General features: G+C 44.1%; 1 protein-coding gene across 1 annotated transcript in view; it reads right to left on the bottom strand.

The window, feature by feature from the left end:
- Nucleotides 1-24,138, bottom strand: part of PCNX2 (pecanex 2) — a gene marked incomplete at its 3' end in the record, with an annotated part of 278,430 nt that overhangs the window by 214,132 nt on the left and 40,160 nt on the right. The window contains exons 9-10 of the mRNA XM_082854963.1: nt 11,705-11,840; nt 4,367-4,512 (exon numbers count right to left, since the gene is read on the bottom strand). Of these exons, the coding sequence (XP_082711089.1) occupies nt 4,367-4,512; nt 11,705-11,840 (282 nt within the window). The remainder of the gene's footprint in view (nt 1-4,366; nt 4,513-11,704; nt 11,841-24,138) is intronic.

Genomic DNA, 24,138 nt, shown 5'->3' with positions numbered 1-24,138 from the left:
AGACTCCCTGAGAAAAGACACTTAAAAGACCAAAGGGTTGGTCGTGCAGGTATCTAAGGAGAGAGCGCTCCAGGTGGAGGGAACAGCCAGTGCAAAGGTCTTCAGGCTGGAAGAGGGCTTGGCGTGGTGCAGAATAGGAAGGCCAGCCTCACTCTGTTGTGTTAAGAAGAGTGTACAGGGAGATGCTGGTGGGAATGTGAATTGGTGCAGCCATTATGGAGAACAGTTCCCTATGGAGGTTTCTCAAAAAACTAAAAATAGAGTTACTATACAATCGAGCAAACCCACTCCTGGGCATTTACCCAGACAAAACTCTAATTCAGAAACATACATGCACCGAAATGTTCATTGCAGCACTAGTTACAACAGCCAAGACATGGAAGCAACCTAAATGAACATCGACAGATGAATGGATAAATAAGATGTGGTACATATATGCAATGGAGTACTACTCAGCCATAAAAAAGAATGAAATAATGCCATGTGCAGCAACATGGATGGACCTAGAGATTATCATACTAAGTGAAGTAAGTCAGATAGAGAAAGATAAACATCACATGATATCACTTATATTGGAATCTTAAAAAAATGATACAAATAAACTCATAGACAGAAAAAACAAACTTATGGCTACGAAAGAGGAAGAGGGGAATAAATTGAGTATGAGATTAACAGATACATACTACTATATATAAAATAAACAACAAGGACCTACTGTATAGCACAGGGAACTATATTCAATACCCTGTGATAAACCATAATGGAAAAGAATCTGAAAAAATAGATATATGTATAACTGAGTCACTTTGCAGTATAGCAGAAATTAACACAACATTGTGAATCAACTATACTTCGATAAAATTTTTTTAAAAAAGAATAGCGTACAGGGAGAATGGGTTTGAGCAGGAGATGCTCTTGCAGTAACTCAGATGGGAGATGAAAGCAGCTCAGACAAGGGTGGTTACATTGAAGGTGGAAGGTGCAGCAGACGCATTTGAAGGAGCAGTAAACATCATTTCCTATGAGAAGGTGAATGTGGGTGTGAAAGGATGACACCAAGATTTTTAACCTGAGAACCTGGAAGGATAGGTCTGTCATCAGCTGAGGTGGGGGAGACTGAAGATGGAGCAGACTTGGGATAAGGCAGAGATGAAGAGCTGTTTCGACTCTGAAACATGATCTCCGATCATGAGATGTCAATCCCGTAGTTAGAGACTCAAGTCGAGAATTGGGGCAATAGGTCCAAGTTGGAGACAGAAATCTGACAGTCAACTGGCGGATCGATGGGATTTAAAAGCCATGAGACTAAATGCGATCACTAAAGAAAAGAGGGAAGAAAAAGCAAGAGCTGTGCAGCTCCTAAAGACACCAACGGGAAGTGGTTACCTGCAAAGGTGACCAGGAAGGAGTGACCCAACAAGGCAGAAGGAAAACCAAGAGAGGGCTGAGCCCTGGGAGCCCAGACAAGAAAGTAAACCAAGACGGAGGGTCTAGCGACCTGAACGACGTGGTCAACAGCGACCTGGGCCAGGGCAGGCTCCATGGAGTCCTGGGATCAGAGGAGGCTGAATGCAATGGGTTTATGAGAAAATGGGAGAAGAGAAACTGGAAAAAGCATAGGTAACGCTCCAAGGAGCTCTGCTGCAAGGGAGCCTGGACAGCAGCTCGGGGGAAAGTGGTCGAGAGGATTTGTAAGGATGGGAAATACGAGAGCCCGTCCTCGCCATGACAGTGATGATAGTGAGTTTCCCCCTACTTGTCACGTGGCTAGCTCCCTGCCCTATTTCATATCTGTGTATCCTCAGATAAGCCTTCTGCAGCCACCTGTCCTGACATCCGTGTCTCTCCTCCCCCAGGTTCCGTGTCTTCCGTGGCACCCAGTACCATTTGCTGTCTCAAATCCCACCTCCCCCAGTGGAGTCGGGCTCCCTTAGTGCGGAGACCGTGTCTGTTTCATTCACCGCCCTATACGCAGGGTTCTGTATAGAGCCTAGCGTGGAGCAGGTGCTTCAATTTTTGCTTTATTTTTAAAATGTGTTGAATGAATGAATACATGAATGAAATGATGCTCAGACAGGCAGCTTTTTTAGATGCCAACCTGATAAACTAATTAAATGAAAAGGAAACCTAGGTGTTTTGCAAGATGGGGTAATGGCAGAAGAGAAAAGAAGAGAAAATGAGAAAGGAAAACAAAGACAAGTCTGAAAATATCTGAACAGAATGGATGGCAAACTGAAGGCAAACAGAAGAGGCTGCAATCACAGAAACCCGTGACGCTACTACGATCAGAGGATACGGAGACCCGTTCAAGGAAGATCAGCCTGAATTCCAGCGGAAAGCTGAGAAACATCGAGCAGAAGGCCTTAACCTGTGGGAGTCCAGAGCAGTGACTAGTCCGATTTCAGTGCCTGTTATTCACCAATTTCTTCCACTTCCTGCCAACCCTCGCAGTTTGTTTTTTATTATGCATACGTTTTCTTTCTAAGCTTTCATTTGGCAAATTCAACTTCTCTCATCCACCTGTGACTTTAAATACCCGCGATGAATATCTAATGTAATTTATGTATGCCTTTTCAAATAACGATATAGCTTTCATTGTCAAAAATGTAAAATCTATCGTGTGAATCCCTGTTTTTTTTAAATTTATTTATTTATTTTTGGCTGTGTTGGGTCTTCGTTGCTGCACGCGGGCTTTCTCTAGTTGCGGCGAGAGGGGGATACTCTTCATTGTGGTGCACGGGCTTCTCATTGCGGTGGCTTCTCTTGTTGTGGAGCTCGGGCTCTAGGTGTGTGGGCTTCAGTAGTTGTGGCTCACAGGCTCAGTAGCTGTGGCTCATGAGTTCTAGAGTGCAGGCTCAGTAGTTGTGGCGCACGGGCTTAGTTGCTCCGCGGCATGTGGGATCTTCCTGGACCAGGTCTGGAACCCGTGTCCCCTGCATTGGCAGGTGGATTCTTAACCACTGCGCCACCAGGGAAGCCCAGTAATTTCTTTTGAAATGAGTATTTCCAAAAAGCTGCCTCATTTAACAGACTGGATTATCCTGAATTATTTTAGTTAAGTACGAAGTCTTCATCTTAAGTGTGTGCCCCTTGGGTAACACAGTGTTGTTAGAAAAACCATTATAACTCCATTCCCCGACTCGTAGGTCCTGAAATTTACTGTTGTAATTGTGCACGACTATAGTTTTTCAGTACGTGATCATACCATTTAAGACATTACTATAACAAGTAGTCCCTGGGGGACCAACTACAGCAAAGCAGACAGCCAGTCCTCCCACTGCCCCGCTGGCTGGCTTTTTTTTTTTTTAACATCCTTATTGGAGTATAGCCAGGACATGGAAGCGACCTAAGTGTCCATCGAAAGATGAATGGATAAAGAAGATGTGGCACATACATACAGTGGAATATTACTCAGCCATAAAAAGAAACGAAATTGAGTTATTTGTAATGAGGTGGATGGACCTAGAGTCTGTCATACAGAGTGAAGTAAGTCAGAAAGAGAAAAAACAAATACCGTATGCTAACACATATATATGGAATCTAAAAAAAAAAAACAAAAAACAAAGATGGTTCTGAAGAACCTAGAGGCAGGACGGGAATAAAGATGCAGACGTAGAGAATGCACTGGCTGGCAGTTAACGGTGAAACTCAGCATTTGCTGATGACACCGTTAGTAACGGCATCACACATTTCCAAACCCACAGCCTTTGAAGGCCACAGTGCGGTCCTCTGTGTATCTTGAGGTGGGGATAAGTCCCCTACCTGGCCCCAACTCCATCTCGCCTTAGCCAACCTGACCCCCCAGCCTCTGCTTCCACCTCCCCACCCAGTACCCTCAGCTCCCACAGCGTTACATCTTGAGGAGCAGTGGTGGGGAAGAGTAACGGGGTTTAAAGGAAAGATCAGGATATCCTGAAATTACAGGATAGAGAGAAGAAGAATCCAAGTCGTGAAAGGGAAGGGCCAGACATCACCACCCCAGCCACCTGGTGTTCCTCCTCTCCTCCCCACACCACACCCAGGCACCCAGGTCCTGTCCTGGGTACAGGAGCCGCAGGTCCTCCTACAAAAATTGGCAGGCCGTGAGCAGACCGAGGCATAATATGGACCCCAAAGCTAACCTTAAGGCTAAACCCTTTTACCCAGTTCTCCTAGCTCCGATTGTAATCGCTCAATGACGATTTCTTCAGTTGTCAAGATCTCACTGCTTTGACTCTGGGTGTGCAGCACAAAGGGTGGACACCTTGAAAATGCCCCCAGAGAACCTCAGCCTGCAGCCAAGTTCCTTGCTATCAGCACGTGAGCGCAAGCCGCCACACGCCCCCTCGTGTCTTTCACCCGTACGCGTGCGTGCCCGGCAGCTTACCGATCAAGTAACGCCAGCAAGGTAAGGCGATCATACCAGACCTTAATCCACTTGCCAGGGAAGATGATAAACTTGTAGAACTGCTCTCGGTTAAATTTTCCTTGTGTGGAAGAACAGGAAGAGTCTTCTAGATCCTGACTCAGATGCTTTTAGAGGCCGAAAGAAAAAACAGAGAGAGGGTCTCACATTGACATGTTATTGTCATAAATAAACCTCCTGATTTAAAAGTACTAAAAGCAGATGTTCAAATTCTGAAATGGAAACCAACACAGTTCATAAAAAATGAGTACCCTAAGAAAAGGATGATAATCAACAGAAAAGGTCGTTTTTTTCAGTTCTTTTTTTGTACCGAAGTACACTTGATTTACAATGTTGTGTTAGTTTCAGGTGTACAGCAAAGTGATTCAGTTATATATATATATATTCTTTTTCAGATTCTTTTCCCTTATAGGTTATTACAAAATATTGAGTATAGTTCCCTGTGCTATTCAGTAGATCCTTGTTGGAGAAAAGGTCTTTTTTACCAACTTACTTCAATTTCATTATAATGTAACATTAAAATTATGCTACACATATCAAAATACTGCTGTCAGGCCAAGAAACTGCCATGAAAATAATTCTTACGAAAGATCAGAATTCAGCAAAAGACCTTAAATGACTTAATTTTTGAAAGGTATGTTATTTAATGTAATGCTGAGATAAATATTTAAATTTTACTATAAGTAAAAATATTTTCACTGACGATAGGTAGGTCCTCAGTGAAGCTCAATACAAGAAAAAATAAAATATTTATAGAAAAAGTATAAGCCAATAAAACAGAAACAAATGGGGGAAGTTAATCACAGATTGAAAACATTTTCACCCCAAATTCATCTCTGATTGGCTCTGATCCAATGGAGAGGAACTCAGTTTTGAAAAATATTAGCCTTCATTCATTTGCTGAACAAATACTTAATGAGCCCCTGTACATCTTCTATTTCTGTCTCTTTTTTTTTTGATAATTGTGGTTAAAAAAATATATAATGTAAAATGCACCATCTTGACCATTTTCTAAGTATGCATTTCAGTAGTGACAATAATCATATTGCAATAATCATATTGCAAGAGATCTCAAGAACTTTTTCATCTTGCAAAACCGAAACTGTCCACATCGAACACTGACACCCCCACTCTCTCCTCCCCCAGCCTGACAACCTCCTTCTATTTTCTGTCTCCAGGAATCTGAGTCCTCAGGGGACCTCCTGTAAGTGGAATTATACAGTATTTGTCCTTTTCTGACTGGCTTACTTCATTTAGCATAGTGACCTCAAGATTCATCCACGTAGCAAGTCTCAGAATTTCCTTCCTTTTTAAAGCTGAATACAATTCCGGTGTATGGATAGACCGCATATTGTTTATTCATTCATCTGCTGGCAGACGCTGAGGTTGCTTCCCCTGCCCCCTGGTGGAATGCTCGCTGTTCACAATCGTGAATGATGCTGCTGTGGACACGCACGTGCAAATATCTGTTCAAGCCCCTGCTTTAGGCTCCCTGGGATACACATCTAAAAGCAGAATTGGTGGATTATTCTAGTTCGTATTTTTATTTGTTTGCTTTTGCCCTCCATTTTTCCCAGAAAGATGTTCGGTAGGCTCTGATTTCCTGTAGGCTGACTAACATAAAACACAGGAGACTGATAAGAAGGACCAAACTAAGAAAAGGGAGGAAGACAGCACAGAAGAGCGGCCATGGAGGGGATGCTGACTTGTAAAGGTCTCACACACTTCTCTCTGACTTGCGAAGTAGAAGGCTATACTTGGGCAGGCTACCTAATTTTTCCTTAATTCAGTGAAAGTCGCTGATGTCAAAATGCCTGGCATGCATGAGGGCAGCACACCTGCTTCTTTGGAGACCACGTGGTACCCTCCAAGGAGGCTGACTTTACCATCTCTCTGTTCCCAGATGCTAATTCCCTGACTCAGCTATAGAGCACAGAGTTATTCAGACTATAAACGCAAAAGGCATTTCAAGGGAAAGTCGATCCATCGTGAAGGCAATATACAGGTTAGCAATACACAGGATGGACTGGGCTGTGTTATTACAGGAAAGTTGAGAGTTTAAGTGCTGTTTGTGTCTGGAATGCGACTCCAACAGAAAAGAGAGCTTCGTGGAAACTGCCTGCTGTCATGTCAGCAAGAACGGCATCTTCTTTTAATGACAATGAATTTGTGGTTTAGAGTAAACCTTCCCCCCAAAGGAGATCCTTTTCCCTTATGCTCCGTGGATAGAGAGAGCAAGTAAGAAATACGTGTGCAAGCTGAGCATGGTTCACCATTCTGTGATGTGGGAATTCAGGTATGATGTGTAAACAGGTCAAGGATAAGCAACAGTGAAGGTGACAGCATTCTTTTGAATAGTAAGAAAAATACTCTCCTTTAGTGAGAGCAGTTTTAGGGAAGGTTGGTATAAAAAAATCACGGGAAGACGACGCCTACATTTTCTGCAAAACTTATTAAAGATTCTGGCATATTGTGCCATTTATTGCTGTTTAAATGGAAATCCTTGTTTAAGAAACATCTCAGAATTTAATGCCAAGAAAAAATGGTTTGATTTCTGTGTTAGTTTACTAGGGTTGCTACAACAAAGTACCACAGATGGGGCAGCTTAGACAGGAGAACTGTATATCCCCCAAGCTCCCTGAAACATTCAAGAGTTCCGTATACCTAATAAAAATTTTGATGATATTAATAATTGACACTGATTATTAAAGGCATAATTTTGCCATCTTTAAACCTCACAGTAACTCTTCCACGTAGGTGTTATTATTCTGGAGGCCGAAAGCCCAAGATCAAGGTGTTGGCAGGAGTGGTTTCTTCTGAGGCCTCTCTCCTTGGCTGGCAGACGGCCGTCTTCTCCCTGTGTCTTCACATGGTTTCCCTCTATGTGTATCTGTGTCCTGATCTCCGCTTCTTCAAAGGACACCAGCCCTACTGGATTAGGTTCTACCCTAATGACCTCATTTTAACTTAATCACCTCTTTAAAGGTCCCATTCCAAATACAGTCACATTCTGAAGTCATGGGGGTTATGATGGCAGCATAGGAATTTTGAGGGCGCCCAAATCAGCCCAGAACAACTTCCTTTATCAGAAAATGAGGTTCATCGAATTTCATTATTTGCTTTAAATAGCAAGGAAGCACAGGGCTCGATGTTTCAGTGAATCACAGCAATTATACTTAGCCTGTTTTCTGGTATAAATTTCAAATTCAAATTTTCTTTTCCCCCTGCACTGCGTGGCATGCAGGATCTTAGTTCCCTGACCAGGGATCAAACCCGAACCCCCTACAGTGGAAGCGCAGAGTGTTAACCACTGGACCACCAGGTAAGTCTCTCAAATTCAAAATTTTCTCATCGTTTTAATCATTCATTTATTCACTCATCCAACAAATATTTATTATGCAGGTTATATAAGCCAGATATGATATGTTATATAAGCTGAAAATTCAAAGAATAACAGACAGAGTTTCTACCTTAGAGGGGTTTAGGAACTCCTGGGGAGTAGACAAGCCAACCAGCCTGTGTAACACGGTGACACACACAAACATACAAGTATAAACATGTCTATATCTGCATCTATATACCCAGAAAGAGAGAGAGAAGTGAGCCATGGGAGCGAACAAGGTGATTACCCCCAGAAAGGAATAAAGGGGTCTAACGCAGAGCTCCTGGCAACCGTCAGTGACGAAGGAGCTGGCAGGGGTGAGGACCCGCAGTGGCGACTAAGGGGGTTCCATATCTATGACTTAGGTAAACACAGAGACACGCTAACCAAGAGGCCGGGTCTGTCTCTCATTCATTAATTAAGCCCCACCCAAGAACAATCACATCACGCTGCCTGCAAGTCAGGCCTGCAAGTTTTATTCTATGATCAGAAGAAAGAGATTAGTAAAAGTAGGGGGGCGGGGTGTAAATTGAACACAAGTCCTTTTTAAGAAACAAGATAATTGCATTTGCTCACCACCCCCCATATGGATCTGTACTGACAGCACAATACCAAGGTCCGTTTCGTGAACCTGAATTATCAAGAACAGCTTAAATAATGATCAGCACGTTCAGTTTAAGAAGGTACAGAAGTATATAGCACATTTCAGAAACAATCTTTGGTAGAATTAAAACATTTAAGAATGTAAAGGGGACTTCCCTGGCAATTCAGTGGTTAAGACTTCGCCTCCCAGTGCAGGGGGTGCGGGGTCGATCCCTGGTCGGGGAGCTAAGATTCCACATGCGTGTGCCAAAAACACCAAAACAGAAAACAGAAGCAATATTGTTAACAAATTCAATAAAGATTTAAAAAAAAAAAAAGTGGCCTGCATCAAAAAAAAAAAATCTTTAAAAATAAAAAAATTTTTTAAAAAGAATGTAAAGGTCCATGCCCCTCCCCCAAGCTACCTGAAAAGATCTACTGTTCAAAATAATGGTAACCTTGCAGCAACATGGATGGACCTAGAGATGATCATACTAAGCGAAGTAAGTCAGAAGGAGAAAGACAAATACCATATGAGATCACTTCTATGGAATCTAAAATACGACACAAATGGACTTACCTACAAAACTGAAGTAGTGGTGAGGGTGTCCCAGGTGACACATGCTGCACTCAAGCAGCCGTGAAGAAGGGAGTGGGGGAGGGAGGGAGGACGGGGGACGGGAAGTCTGCAGAGCCCTAAGGAATAGGGCTGGGTTTCGCTGGACTATCTAAGAATCAGCTCCTCCTGTTGTGGTTATCCCTGTGCCTCCACTCTCCGGGCAGTGAGCTCACCTGCAGGCCACACCCAGGTTATTTCTCTGCCACCTTCAACTCATCCTCCGCGTTTCGGCTGAGATCTGTCCTCACCGGGGAAGCCTTCCTGATCCCCTGCGTCCTGCCTGGGGCCTCCTGTGCGTCCCATAGCACCTGAGCCTGTCCTTATCACAGGCTGCATCCTACAGAACTGAACTGGTTGACCAGTTATTACAGACTGCCTGAAGGCAGAGGCTCAGGCTCTTTCCCACTGTGTACCTCGCCCTTAGCACAGGGCTGAAGGTACAGTAAATCTTTACCAAATGTGTGTGGGATCATGACCAGGAAACCAACTTAATTTTTATTTCGTGGCCAAAACCTAACTGAATTCCCTGGTGACGTCAATTAAACTTGGAAAACTAAATAGTAGAACTAAAGAATTCTTTTCGATATGAGACCTTTGTAAATATTTAGGGTCTATATAGGAGCCCGGATAGCAATCTTCATTTTCCCTCCTCTGTACCTACCTAGTGTAAAACTTAAATTGTTTATAAATTCTACTTAAAATTAAGAAAGTTTAAAAAGTTGAAGTTCATCAATGAATTTGGTTAAGTGTTAAAGGTGAAACAATACATACATAAATTTAGTTTTTTATATACTCATTTACATAATCATGCCACTTAACAGAATTTTAAATGTAAAATAAGGAGTAGTGTAACTCTTTCTGTTTTATCCATGCAATATTTACTTATCTCCGAGTTTCTGTTCTACCTGGGATGTTTTTCAGTCGCTAAGTCAATGGATTTGCATCTCTGACAATCCGAAATTCCTAGTTTCCCTAGGATTCTGCCACCCACAGGATCTGAGACATTTGCATCTTCCCAAACTATCTGAATATTTTTATATAACCTTCCCCTCCTTGTGGGTTCAGTACTGATGTTCTGGAGACGGGGAAGGGTGGTAGGGAGCTGAAGCTTACCCAGGCCTGTCTCAGGAGAAGGCAAGTTTCTCAGAGAAAACCCACATTCTGCAGGGCCGCCCCTGCACTAAGGCTTGTGGTGGGAACTAGTACTGGCCGCCGTGGTGGGGCTGGACACAGGGCACGGAGTGCAGAGGGCGCAGCTGGGGTCTGAGCCCAGGGGAGCACACGCAGACATAGAAAAGACTGGTGAACCGAAAGATGCTGAGGGAGGGGGGGAGGCCGCAGAATGCAGGGTCCCCAGAGCTGGAGGCTAAAGGCAGGGTGGGAGACCCCAGCGCTGCACCCTAACTGGGCAGGACCACCCAGCATGCCCAGGGACCAGGCATCTGCTGGACCAGCCCTGCTCAGCCATCAGAGGCTCCCTCTCACCTCCACTCGCCTCCCGGGGTGTTGGAAAGCTGAGGATGTCTTCAAAGGGAGGAGGGGTAGGAGAGACCCAATACACGAAAGGGAAGACAGCCCTGAAGACTGACCCTTTGAGTTAACTGAATGCTTATTCCTACCGAAGCTCCTTCAAGCCTGAGAGCACCAATTACCCTTGACTGGCTTTTTCAAGTCCTCCCTATGCAGCCCTCCCAACTCGTACCCAGTCAGCAAGAATAAAGACTCCAGAAAAACATGTGGTCAGTTAGAAGATAGCCCAACATTTTTTCTGCACATCTGAAAAATAGTGTAAAGATTCCTATCAAGCATCTTTTGGAAAAATTTGGTTAAGCACTCATGAAAACGTATATAAAACTATTATTTCTTTTTATAGGTGAGAGATTCTCTAGAAGAAATCAAAACATTGTCAGGAGGAAGGTAAACACAGCAATAAAGAAACTTCACACTAACTTGACAGTATCCCATCTATCACCCTCTTCCTTCAATCTGTACTTACTGAAATCCACCTTCCTTCAAGGTCTAGCCCAATGTCTCTTCTCCTAACGAGCCTTCTCCATCCTCATTCTCCGAATGCCCTGATGGAATCTGGAGCTCTAAATTCGTAACTGGTTGTATGTCTTTGCTCCCATGTTATCTTTTCTTTGAATTCTTTGCTCTGTGTCCCACAGAGTCTCATTAAAGGTGTAGTGAATAAGTGAATGGACATCAGTAAGTTATCTCTTAGTAAAACAGTGCAAGGCTTCATCTTTTAAGCCCCTTGATGATCATGTCATTTGCTCCAAGAATAAAGTCTCTCTTCAAGCCAAGATTCTCTTTAAAAATCTCTGCATGCTTAAAATATAAGGCTATAATAAATTAACAAAAATCCAGATATTTTCCAAACCATGGGGGGAAAAAATGCCATGCTAACCAAGTGAGCTCTCGTGGGATTTGTGCATCCAGGCAACCAAAGATCAATGTAAATGAATTTCTAATGCTTTTGGAAGAGCAATTAAGACAGTAATAATCCCGTTAGCATGAACGGAAGGGTACCTGTTATCTAAGAGGTTTCTTTTCACATTTGTTCAGTAGACTACCACAAAGTGATATAGCCACAACCCAGCTGACATAAAATTCAGGACAAGACTGGGCTAATTCTATTAGGGAATCCAACCTGGAGACGGGTTTCAGGATCCCTGCTTCTGGAACATTCACAAACGGTAATGCTGGGACGTACCCGTGGGGTTTCTGACTGGGTCCTCCGAGCCACCATCAGCAACAGCTGTTGTTGCAAGGCACTGACCACAGGGTCCCCTGAAGAAGGATCTTGACTCTCGGAAGTTGTGGTACTGGACGAGCTGCTCTGTATGTCTCTGAGGATGGGCAAAACAAATGCTTCGGTTACCTGGAAGTACCAGAAGTCATCTACTTATTACATGCAAACACAAGGGCAGCAGGGATCCTTAACGCAGGTCACGGGTAAGCCTCTGCCACCTTGCGTGAGCCGTTCAAAGTCGAAAATTACGTGGGCCATGCCACCTTCAGGCAGAAGGGCTATCATCTTGCACACATTTGACACGGAACTCCAGTTTTATTCAATCATCCAAGACGGTGTGCTTCAGTAGAGATGAGGTCCCTCCCTGGCCTCTGGGGTAAATCCTGGTCATCCCACACCCATCACGGGAACTCCAACCACCCCGGCCAGCCCTGGCACAGGAGCGTAATGCTATTCTAAGAGGCTGCCGCAGAGCAAAGCGGAGGCAGCTGTGGATAAGGATGCTCACGAGCAAGTGTTTCTATTTCTTCTTTTTTTTTCAGTGTTTTTACCTTTAAACATTTTTTTAATTTATTTATTTTTTATTGAAGTAGAGTTGATTTACAATGTTATGTTAGTTTCAGGTGTACAGCAACGTGATTCAGTTGTATTATAGACATACATGTATATGTATATATTCTTTTTCAGATTCTTTTCCCATAGAGGTTACTGCAAAATACTGAGTAGAGCTCCCTGTGCTCTACAGTAGGTCCTTGCTGATTATCTATTTCATATATAGTAGTATGTATATGTTACTCCCAAATTTCTAATTTATCCCTCCCCCCTATCTTTCCCCTTTGGTAAACATAAGTCTGTTTTCTAAGTCTGTGAGTCTGTTTCTGTTTTGTAAATAAGTTCATTTCTATCATTTTTAGATTCCACATATAAGTGATGTCATATGATATTTGTCTTTCTCTTTCTGATTTACTTCACTTAGTATGATCATCTCTAGGTCCATCCATGTTGCTGCAAATGGCATTATTTCCTTCTTTTCTATAGCTGAGTAATATTCCATTGTATATATGTACCAAATCTTCTTTATCCATTCATCTGTTAATGGACATCCAGGTTGCTTCCATGTCCTGACTATTGTAAATAGTGCTGCAATGAACACTGGGGTGCATGCACCTTTTCGGATTATGGTTTTCTCTGGATATATGCCCAAGAGTGGGATTGCTAGATCATATGGTAGCTCTATTTTTAGTTTTTTAAGGAACCTCCATACTGTTTTTCCATAATGGCTGTACCAATTTACATTCCCATCAACAGTGTAGGAGGGTTCTACTTCTTAAAAGGTAACAAAAGTAAGAGACCATCTCTCTCCTGACCTTTATACACTATGTTTATCAAAAACCCTTGGAGCTGCAGCAGTGATACTGCCATCGTGAGGGACAAGCCCGAGGACAGCAGAGCTGAAAGACAGAAGGAAACTAGTTTCTTGATGACCAATCAACCCTGCACTGATCAAGCCTTTGGACTTCCTGTTTCTGAAATAACACATCTTATTATTGTTTCAAGCATTTTTCTTTTTTCTTTTAATATTTATTTATTTAGTTAGTTGCACCAGGTCTTAGTTGCAGCAGGCGGGCTCCTTAGTTGTGTTGCTGCGCTAGCCACCTCAAGAATGCAGACGTTGCACTAATGTCATCACCTTCCTTTTTTTATTTATTTTTTTATTGAAGTATAGTTGATTCCCAATGTTGTGTTAGTTCCTGATGTACAGCAAAGTGATTCAGTTATACATTATAAACATATTCTTTTTCACATTCTTTTCCAGTACAGTTTATTACAGGATTTTGAATATAGAACCTTGTGCTATATAGTAGGACCTTGCTGTTTATCTGTTTTATATATAGTAGTTTGCATCTGCTAATCCCAAACTCCCACTCCATCCCTCCCCCACCCCCTCTCCCCCTTGGCAACCACAAGTCTGTTCTCTGTGTCTGTGAGTCTGTTTCTGTTTCATACATAGGTTCACTTGTGTCATATTTTAGATTCCACATATAAGTGATATCATATGGTACTTGTCCTCCTCTGTCTTTGACTTACTTCACTTAGTATGATAATCTCTAGGTCCATCCATGTTGCTGCAAACGGCATTATTTTGTTCTTTTTCTTAAGGCTGAGTAGTAATGTCTTCTGATTTCTAATCTCACGTTTCATTACAAAGTTTCTAACAAGTTTTTAGACCCTTCTTTTTCCCAACTCCCTTCTACTGTATTCACAAATATACAAATGCTTATTCTACAGGAACAGTGTTTAAAATACGTCCACTATTCTCACATACGTGCTCACAAACACACAGATTTCTCTACATTTTTGAGACATGATTTATGGCTATTTGATGATACATTCAATAAAGGCCTCCTTCAATAACCGTTCAATAATGGTTTCTAAGTAAAGAACCACTTAGGAAACATCGTGCATTAACACCAGGCTTTGAGAAATGAGTCAGGTGGGATAAGCACATGGATTTTGAAAACTTAAAAATCCTATCCTTCCATTATTTGTATGATTGTTCCATAAAGAGTGCTTTTGCTTCCTGACCATACTAGTGGTGTAATGTGTGTCACTAATAGAGAAAAAAATTTAGATTTATAAAGACAGTGTTCATTCAAGCTTTTGTACTTTGTACAGAAACCTCTGAGGACTGTAATTCTGTCATTTCATAGCTAAATACAATAGGATCGAAAACATCTTGTTAATACAAATTTAGAGAAACCTAAAACTCAGCAAATGCCAGAACTTCACTAAAACCAAAAGACTGATCTGACTTCACTGTAGGTAATGCAGGTGGTGACTATAAATAGGCAGGAGCAGTATGGAAATGGGAGAAAATCTAGACAGCGTACAGCGCCCTCTGTTGCCAACTGAAATAAACTAAGAACAGACTACTGTGGAAGGTGTAACAAAGTTATTTCAGAGCAACCTTCCTCCTGCCAGGGCCTCCTGGCAGGAAAAATGGTCCAAAAGGAAGTGTCAATACAGCTGAATTTTTTGCATGTTTGTTTTTGTTTTGTTTTGGTTTGGTTTTTGCGGTACGTGGGCCTCTCACTGTTGTGGCCTCTCCCGCTGCGGAGCACAGGCTCCGGACGCGCAGGCTCAGCGGCCATGGCTCACGGGCCCAGCCGCTCCGCGGCATGTGGGATCTTCCCGGACCAGGGCACGAACCCATGTCCGCTGCATTGGCAGGCGGATTCTTAACCACTGCACCACCAAGGAAGTCCCAGAAAGATTCTTTTCTGAGCTTTATGACTGGTATGTCCTCACCAGAAAACCTGTCTTGTCATGTGTATATGGGCTTCCTATTTGGCCAGGAGGAGACGTGTAACGCTGCCTCCAGAGGATAAAGAGATTTATCTTCTTCGTGTGGCATAGTTTTCTGGGGTCCTAATGTTGAAGTTGTAATCCACGGGCGCCAGCTTGTCCACTCAGGAACCAAAGAGGCTATGATGTCACAAAAAATCACTCAGTGGTCAGAGCTCTTCCTATACCTACCCTCCAAGAATTCCCGCCCATCTTCCTTTTCTTGTATCTCTCTCAGACTATCTGCTACTTATTCTCCTGAGAGAACAGTAGTTATTCTATGGGCTGTGAGCTCAAGGATCATCCAGAAAGTCTCTGTTGGGGGGAGGGATACATTAGGAGTTTGGGAGTAACAGATACACACTACTGTATATAAAACAGATAATCAGGGCTTCCCTGGTGGCGCAGTGGTTGAGAGTCCGCCTGCCGATGCGGGGGACGTGGGTTCGTGCCCCGGTCCGGGAAGATCCCACATGACGCGGAGTGGCTGGGCCCGTGAGCCATGGCCGCTGAGCCTGCGCGTCCAGGGCCTGTGCCCCGCAATGGGAGAGGCCACAACAGTGAGAGGCCCGCGTACCGCAAAAAAAAAAAAAAACCACAGATAAGCAACAAGGACCTACCACGTAGCACAGGGAACTCTACTCAATATTTTATAATAACCTATATGGGAAAAGAATCTGGAAAAGAATATATATGTATAACTGAATCACTTTGCTGTCCACCTGAAATTAGCACAACCTTGTAAATCAACCATACTTCAATTAAAAAAAAAATCTCAAAAAATAGTCTCTGTTTCACTAACTTAAGGCTGGAGATTTCCCCCCATATTAATACATATAATGTGAACGTGCTAAGTTTCAAGAGACATTTCTTCCTCTAAAATAGCGATGGAAATGGAAATATTCCAACCCTGTGGTAATCACACTCTGACTACAATAGAGCAGCAGTTGCACATCTGGCCTTGGTTTTCTTGCTCTCTGGTTTATCTCTGGACAACTAGTTTGGTTCAGAGCTAGAGCAGAGATAAATTTATTTAAACGAGATCGAATCCAGAGCAACAGCAGAAATAGTGATTAATGGTGGAAACTACAAAAAGAGCAGCCACTAGAAGGAAATAAAGATGGACCAGGGGCCAGAATGGTGCACTTTCTTATGGACAGAGCTGGGTCTCAAAGTCACAGTGACCCCATTGCGCTATATTGCTCTCCCCAGGTCTTCACTCATCTAAGGTTCTGTAAGCAACAAATAACTGAAATGCATGTGCTGCTGCGTTTTCCCATTGATGTGGAAAGAAATCCTTGAAATTCTTCATCTTCCCCGGATCTCAAAACTTACAATCCACCCTCCCGAGGAAGAGGGCCTCTCTTTTTCTGCCTGTCCTTCCTGGTTTCCCAGGCTTACTCGGGGGCCATGGAAACAAGCCACCCAGAGGAGCAAACCTAGAGATGAAAGTCCAGCCATGTGTTCAATATGTGGGATATTTAAATAAAGCAGCACTGTTTTGGAAACTATAACCTGTTATTTAGAATTTGAACAGGGATTCTTGCTTCAAAGCCTGCAAACAATTCTTCTTTTATAGGACAGCAAGATTCGTCTGTGCCTTTGAGAAAAAGGGAACACCAGCCTGGGAGCTTGTGAGGGCCTCCAGCACGGGATCTGACTGCCATCATGTGGCAGCCAGGGCTGTGACCACAGGGACAGAATCCCACCATGCGACAGGCCTCTTCCCAGGGATTCAGAGAACGTGCCTCGGAGAACAGAAGTCTTTCTAGAGTCAACCTCATAAACTCTCCATCCTTATGACTCTGTGCCTGGATGAAAGTTTAATCTCTCTAGTGTGTCTAAGAAAACAAAGCAGGACTACAGTGAAAGGATCTGATAGTAACAACTGGAAAACAAGAGAGAGGACACAGGCATATGGACAGCAGGAACTCTGCAGAGGCACATCCCTGCATGGTCACCTGCTTTTTTCCAGATACTTCCACCTCTACGTGGGTGATCAAAGGCACCAAGAATCCCCGGAAGTTTTTTAATTAACTCAGTAACACACACCTCTACCATGCAAATCAAAGAGTGAGACAGCTACATACATATTCTCAAATATTTATCACTGGAGTTGACGTTTTCAACTCATGCTTGAACGGTACACAGAACTGGGCATATCTGATATTGGGAGAATTCACAACATTTTATATTTTGCACACCTAATTGACTAACATCCATGCCCCACGTTCTGGCTGAGCTAATGCAAACCAGGAATCACTATTTCTTCTGACTAACGTTAAGAAGAAGGTCTAAGAGAGGTGATTATTTTTTACAATTTTCTGCCTGCTTACCTTCTTTGAGATCCAGGTACACACGTAAGCACGGTGGCTTTAAAGGGCTTTCCTGAGAGCTGATCCCAGTAAGTAACAGAGGCTTTACGGAGACCAGGGTCAGAGAGGCTACTAATAATAATGTCAACAAAAATGTCAGAACTCTGAGAAGGCCATAAAGATTAAGTACACCTCAGTCCACCTCTGGAATATAGTACCTAATGGGTTTAGAGGTTAGAGTAGCTTTCAAAACTAAGCCTAATTTATAACCATAACAATATCTGTTTCGATATGTACTATAACGATTCATAAACAAACAGAAGCCCAAAATAAGTGAATCCGGACAAATAAGTAGATGATTACCCATGTAATCTACTCTACTTTTTAAATAGAAACAATTGAGGTACAAAAATCCCCCCAAAAAAACCCTGTAAACTAAACTTGCTCCAGAATGAGTCTTTCCATTCAGTAGCCTACCAAACCTATTTTATGAGGAACAGATACTCAAAATGAATATAAATACTATGTCTTTCCATAGGATTTCACTGGAGAGCAGACAATATGCATTTAAAAAAAATTTTATGTGCATCTTCATGGGATTGCTTATGACACTAGAAAAGGTTTTCTAATACTAAAGCATGGTTATATATCTTTTACAAGAGAAAGCTCTTCTGTGTTACTTGGAAGAATTTATAGACGAAAGACATGTAAATCGTTGCTGAACAAAGAACAGAAACTATCAAGCTTTCATTGCAAGACCTCCAGGGGAAATAACAGAAGTCCACTCTGCAGTGAACCCTTCAGACACAAAACGCACTTCAACTTCTAGGCAGCTTCACCTTCAACCTCCTAGGCAAACGGCCTACTTCAACTTCGATTTTCTAGGTAGATGAGCTCATCGTAGGCTCTGAGCTGCTGAATCAGTCCTATGTCCTGGGTAATGAATTTATCCTCGGAAATTTTCTTAAGTAGCAATTCTACATTCTGCAACTCAAGCCATAATTCCCTTATTCTAGTTTCTGAGGAAAGCAGAACTAGATGAGATAGTGTTACCAAAGGTACCTGCTTTCTGGACAGTTATTGTACAACCGGAAAATACTGCCTATATCTCTTCAGCAGTCAATGAGAAATGTATTGGTTCCCACAATGACAGAGAGGCCAAGGAGGGAAATTCGTTTCCTCTCCTGGTTTCCTCCAGGAATCCCCAAAGAGACATGGAAGTTACACTGCAAACCATTCCCTATTCATACTTGGGAGTTAGGGATATAAAACTGTCACATGGCAACTGGGCTTAACAATGGCGAAGAGGAATGGCGTTCTTGCCAATAGTAAGAATCAGTGGTTTAATGGCTAGTTAGAGGCAATCCTAGCCACTGAAGTCGCCTCAGAGGGAAAAGGCTGCTTTTCTAATATCTTCCATGGCTGAAGGGCTTAGAAACTGCCCCAACTAGGAATCCTTCCAAGTTCAAAATCAAAGTTTATGTTTACTACAGTAGGAGAACTCTAAATGTCATGGCATTAAAAGCCAGAAATACAATAGTAAACTACCTTCTGTAAAACTGCCACAGAGGCCAAAATGTTCCAACACAACAGGCCGACAAGGAGAATACAAAGTACTGAACCACCTTAAATTCTCGTAAAGTGACTCATAAAAGCGCTAGAGGAAAGGCTTCCCTTGGCCTTTTGCTCTTTTGCTGTATAAAGTCACGGCGAACTTCAGCCACTGTCCTACAGCTTCTGTTTGGAGACAGTTTAACAATAGCTAACATCTTCTCAGTGCCCCCAGTGAGAGGTACTGTGCTAAGCGCCGCGTATACTATTACATTTCGCTTTCAAAGCCGCCCACTGAATTTATTACTAGTATTATTTCCATCTACGCATTAGAAAACCGGTGCTTAAGATGGTTAAGTAAACCTGCTCAACGTCAAACCGAAAGTTACCCTTCATGCAGGAACGGGAACCTGGGCCAGTCCAAGGCGAAAGCTCAAGTTCACGCCATAGGACACGACCCCTCTGATGTCAGGGAAGTGTGGACCCCAATGTCAGCTTTTCCATCACAGTTGCCTCCCATGTGGACAGAGAGAATTGTTTCCTCCTCATTGAATGGAACACGGGACTGGAGAACCTAACTGGAGACTCAACCTTGATTTCTACGGTGAGGGATTAAAAAAGTCATTTTGCAGGGGTTTCTTCCCATTTTTAAAAGGAGAAGATAACATTCTGTGTTCAAATATGTAGAGCAGGCAAACTGCTATTGCTTCTGGCTCTTCCCCTCCAACAGCCGCAAGGTGAGAGCGTTATCTGTGGATGTCCTTTTGATAATCCCACCTTCACTGGGTTGTTTCTCTCTGCAAAGAGGTCCTATTACTCCTGAGGCAAGTAGAACAAAGCGTGAGTGCCCTCAGGGACCGCCTCTGCCCCTCCTGTCTGCCTCTTACCTGCTATCCCTAAATGTCCGGCTCACGTCTGCTGTCCAGAACTCGGATCGGACCGCCTTTGTCATCTCCAACGATTAACTTGATTCAATGCGCTATTCACTGAACATCTACCTACAGAGGGCTAAGTGAGGGCTATCAAGGCCCCCTAGCCATGACCACTTTTCTTTAGAAAAGAACAGTCTGGAAGAAGAGCTGGGAGTGTCCTGCATCTGGGAGAATGTGGTAAGCACTCCTCTGATGACAGCATGGAGGGATGGATTTATTGCCAGGGTAGGGGCAAGGGAAAGATGGATAAAAGAGGCAGATGGTAATGTGTGCTTTGAAGGAAGAGAACTCCAGAAGGTAGATGTGAGTGGAGAAGGGCGTTCTAGGCAAAGAAGGGCAGACACCAGGAAGAGGAAGGGCTGAAGGTCGGTTCCACGGGCCTCAGGGGGAGGAGAGGTGAGGCAGGGGCTGCGAAGGGGGCCTGGAGGAGCGGGGGGCCGCATAAGGGCACCCCGAGATCACATGTGTTAGCAAGGGGGCTGCTCCACCCTGGTCTCAGAGTACCAGGTGAGGGCCCGGGCTTAGGGAGCCCACAGGCCGTGGCCAGCCACAAACATGCCATCTGTGGCCTGTGGCATTTCAAAAAAAATTAAAATCGACAACATTAAACAAAATAGATTTTTACAGATACATGGGCATTTCTAGCGCCTTGTGGGAAGACCTGGAAAATCTGCTCACCCAGGCCTCCCAAGCTGGCATAAGCACCCTGAAGATAAGAAGCAGCAGCCCTCTGAGGGCAGGACAAATACCCTCCAAAGGACTCAGCACCCAACACCCCTAGCATTCAACCCTGGGCCCACTTCACCTGACTGGGCGCCAGGGAACTGAGGCTGCAGCCCCTGCCGGGGGGACAGTGCAGGGGGTGGGATTTAAGTGTCCCCTGTTCACTTACTTAGGTACTGAGGTTGGACCTGTTTCTTCATCAGTCTTAGTTTCCTTTTCTGTTAAATGGAGTGAATATCACCTACCTCTGTTTTGTCGAGGGGATGAAATGGGATAATTTAATAGTTAGCACAGTGCTTAGTGCAAAATACATCTTTAGTAAGCGATGGCTGCTGCCACCATAACTATGACAGGAAAACACTTCCTTCAGGGCCAGGAACTGCCGGGACGTTGCTTCCCACAGAAAGGCGCACTGGAACGCAGGTGTAAGGTGTTGAGTGCCCTGGCCCTTCCAAGGTACAAATTCCTGACCCGCTGTCATTGCACTTGATCAGCTGTGTGCTGCTCTGATGTGTCTTTACCTCTAGCATTAAAGAAACAGATGGGGCTTCCCTGGTGGCTCAGTGGTTGAGAGTCCGCCTGCCGATGCAGGGGACACAGGTTCGAGCCCGGGTCCGGGAAGATCCCACATGCCGTGGAGCAACTAAGCCCCTGCACCACAACTACTGAGCCTGTGCTCTAGAGCCCGTGAGCCACAACTACTGAGCCCACGAGCCACAACTACTGAAGCCTGCGTGCCTAGAGCCCATGCTCCACAAGACAAGCCACTGCAATAAGGAGCCCGTGCACAGCAACAAAGAGTAGCCCCCGCTCGCCGCAACTAGAGAAAACCTGCGCATGGCAACAAAGACCCAACGCAGCCAAAAATAAAATTAAGTTAAAAATTAAAAAAAAAAAGTAACAGATGACACACGCACACAGGTATGTTAATGCAGGGATTAATATATTCAAATTCAACCAGCTCGCTTGCTGTCATCCTATTTTAGCACAAGTTTTCTTTCATACAACCAATTCGAAAATACCCAAACCGTCACTACAACACGCGCTCCCATGGAAGCCAAGGCTTACTACAAATCCAAAGAAATTAGCCTCTCGTGCATGGGTGGCATGGCTTTCAACATCTCTGAGTCTGGAGGAGTGTGAGGCTGTTGGAATATCTACCATAAGCCTGTCAGACAGCAGCTGAAATCCAGAAGATCATCTGACTCTACAGAGGACTGAGCCATTTTTTCTGAGCATGAATTAAACAGATGGCGTCCCCGTAAGTGCTTTTCCAGAACCGCCCCGGGAACAGCTTCAACGCTATAATTTTGCTAAGTGAAGTGACTCGAGTTTTGTGCTCGAGCATCAAACAGGAAGCACCATACATCTCCTATGACCAAATGGGCCACTGAAAGGCCACGGTACTCCAGAACAAAGTCCCCTCTAAAGGACTAACTTAATTCAAAGAGTAATAGTACAGAGGACATGTATATTCTCAAGTAATAGTCTAGACATATAGTAGCAGACGTGTATATTATTTTTTTATCTTTAGGCACAAGAAAGAGATGTGCGTGGCTATGGGCCATTCTTTCCTAGAACTCTTAACGCCAATGCCCTGTCAAACTACCTTGGGGAAAGAGCAGGGAGTCAGGCACTTAGAACTTAGCATGCGGTGCTGGTGGGCCACGACCCTGTCCATCGGAACATTCACATACAAGAAATGCAAGAGACAGACAGGGACATTTATAAAAGAAAGCTGCTTTTATAAAATTTGACCGTTATTCTCTTTAAAGAAGCACAGTCATTAATTCAATTGCCACTTAACCAGAAGGAGGGCCCCAGGTGTCATCTGCCGATGTTTGTCGCCCGGCATCCATCCACCCAACTCCAAATTTCCCACTGAAGAGCTGCCCCCATGCATTCTCAGAGGGAACCTGTCCAGCTCTGTGTACGAACACAGATGCCAGCCAAGTACGTGCCTTGGTAATCGGGCTCAGGGTTCCAGGTGGCCCAGTCAGAACAAAGGAGATACAGAGTGAGACTTAAATTGGGGTTTATGGGAAAGAAGCGTCTTATCCCCAGTGGACATGAGTGAGAGAAGACGTAAGTGGGGCTGCTGCAGACATCTTTTGACTGTCAGGGTGAACTGTTCGAGAGTGATGCCAAAACAGAGCAACGGGAGGGGTGACGGAGAAAGAGAAAGACATCTACCCAAGACGTCTCCGTTGCCTGGCCTCCAAATTCCCATTTCGGTGAAGCCTGTTGGACTTGGATTTCTCTCATGTGTAACAGAAAGGGTCTAACTGTTCTATGTACATGAAGAGGCAGATCTAGGGAGGTAATGGCATTCTGGGACTCCTCTAAGCCACAGGGCTTGACAGGAAAACTCGGCACAAACACATTCGGTGTCGTCCAGCAGTGCCCAAACCTACCCTGGGCAACAGCTCTTTCACCAGAGTGAATGCACCGCCGCAAAGCCAAGCCCAGGCAGGTCTCGAAATGGAGGGCAAGTTAAACGCAAAAGAGCTCTAACGTGGGAAAGAACTGCAGAGGAAACCAAAGAAAGCAGAGTTGGAGGAAAGCTAATAAAGAGAGAGCAATTAAGGGGAGAAAGTGAGTCAACGGTGTCTCTTGCTGAGGCGCGGCCTAAGGAAGCGCGACTTACTGAAAACCCTGCAGGCACTCTCTTTCATTCTTATCTGCACACTGTGTACTTTTCGTTTTTTAAGGCTCTGGATATGTGGTCTTACTCTAACTGGCATTACTGGCAAAAGCAGTTCAAGTATTTTCCTCGGGGAAGAGTGTAGTCCATTTATCTGGGAAAATAAACATGAAAAAGCCATGTAAATTTATTTGAGGATAAAATAGGGGGCGTGTTTCTGTTCCAAATTTAGTTTAAAAACACCACCGCTCTCAGCTGAGGATTGCAGAATAACAGGACAGCTTTTCAAGCTGCGCTCTCATGTCATTATTTTGTCTGAAGAAAGTTGCCACCTTAGATGACTGAACTCATCAAACCACTGTAACAAAATGTCTCAGGGGCTGGAACTAAGATGGGGGTGGCAGCCTGCTCTCTCCTCTTGGGTCTCCGTTGGCATGAGTGCTTTGCATGCTTTCTGGCTGGAGAAGGAGAATTTTATTGTGTCTGTTTTGATTGGAACTTGGGTACCTGAGGGAGACAGAGGAAGAGTGGAAGGCATGTGGGTGATGGAGGCGGTGCCCGTCTCCCCCCAGGACTGATTCTGGACCCGAGCAGGCTGCTTCAGGGTTGGCGCCCAGGTGGGGTGGTGAGGCCAGGAGAGCTATCACCTAGCACACCCATCAGATCTACCATGACGGCTGACACCAGCATTCCTGAGAAGGTGAGAAGCAGCAGGGGTGACCAGAGGACACCCTAAAAGTTTGCCTCATGCCAGAATCCCACCTGGAGGCCAGATTGCAGGGGCAAGAACAGACTTTGTTCTAGGCACACTGGAACAGGCATACCTGGTAAGGAAACTTTGACCTTAGGAAGGAACACTGCACCCCAGAATCTGGAAGTAGGGTT

The sequence above is a fragment of the Leucopleurus acutus genome (genome assembly GCF_964270905.1).
Source record: "Leucopleurus acutus genome assembly, chromosome: 14".
In the NCBI taxonomy this organism is placed as follows: Eukaryota; Metazoa; Chordata; class Mammalia; order Artiodactyla; family Delphinidae; genus Leucopleurus; species Leucopleurus acutus.
This window is presented reverse-complemented; position numbering and strand designations above follow the sequence as displayed.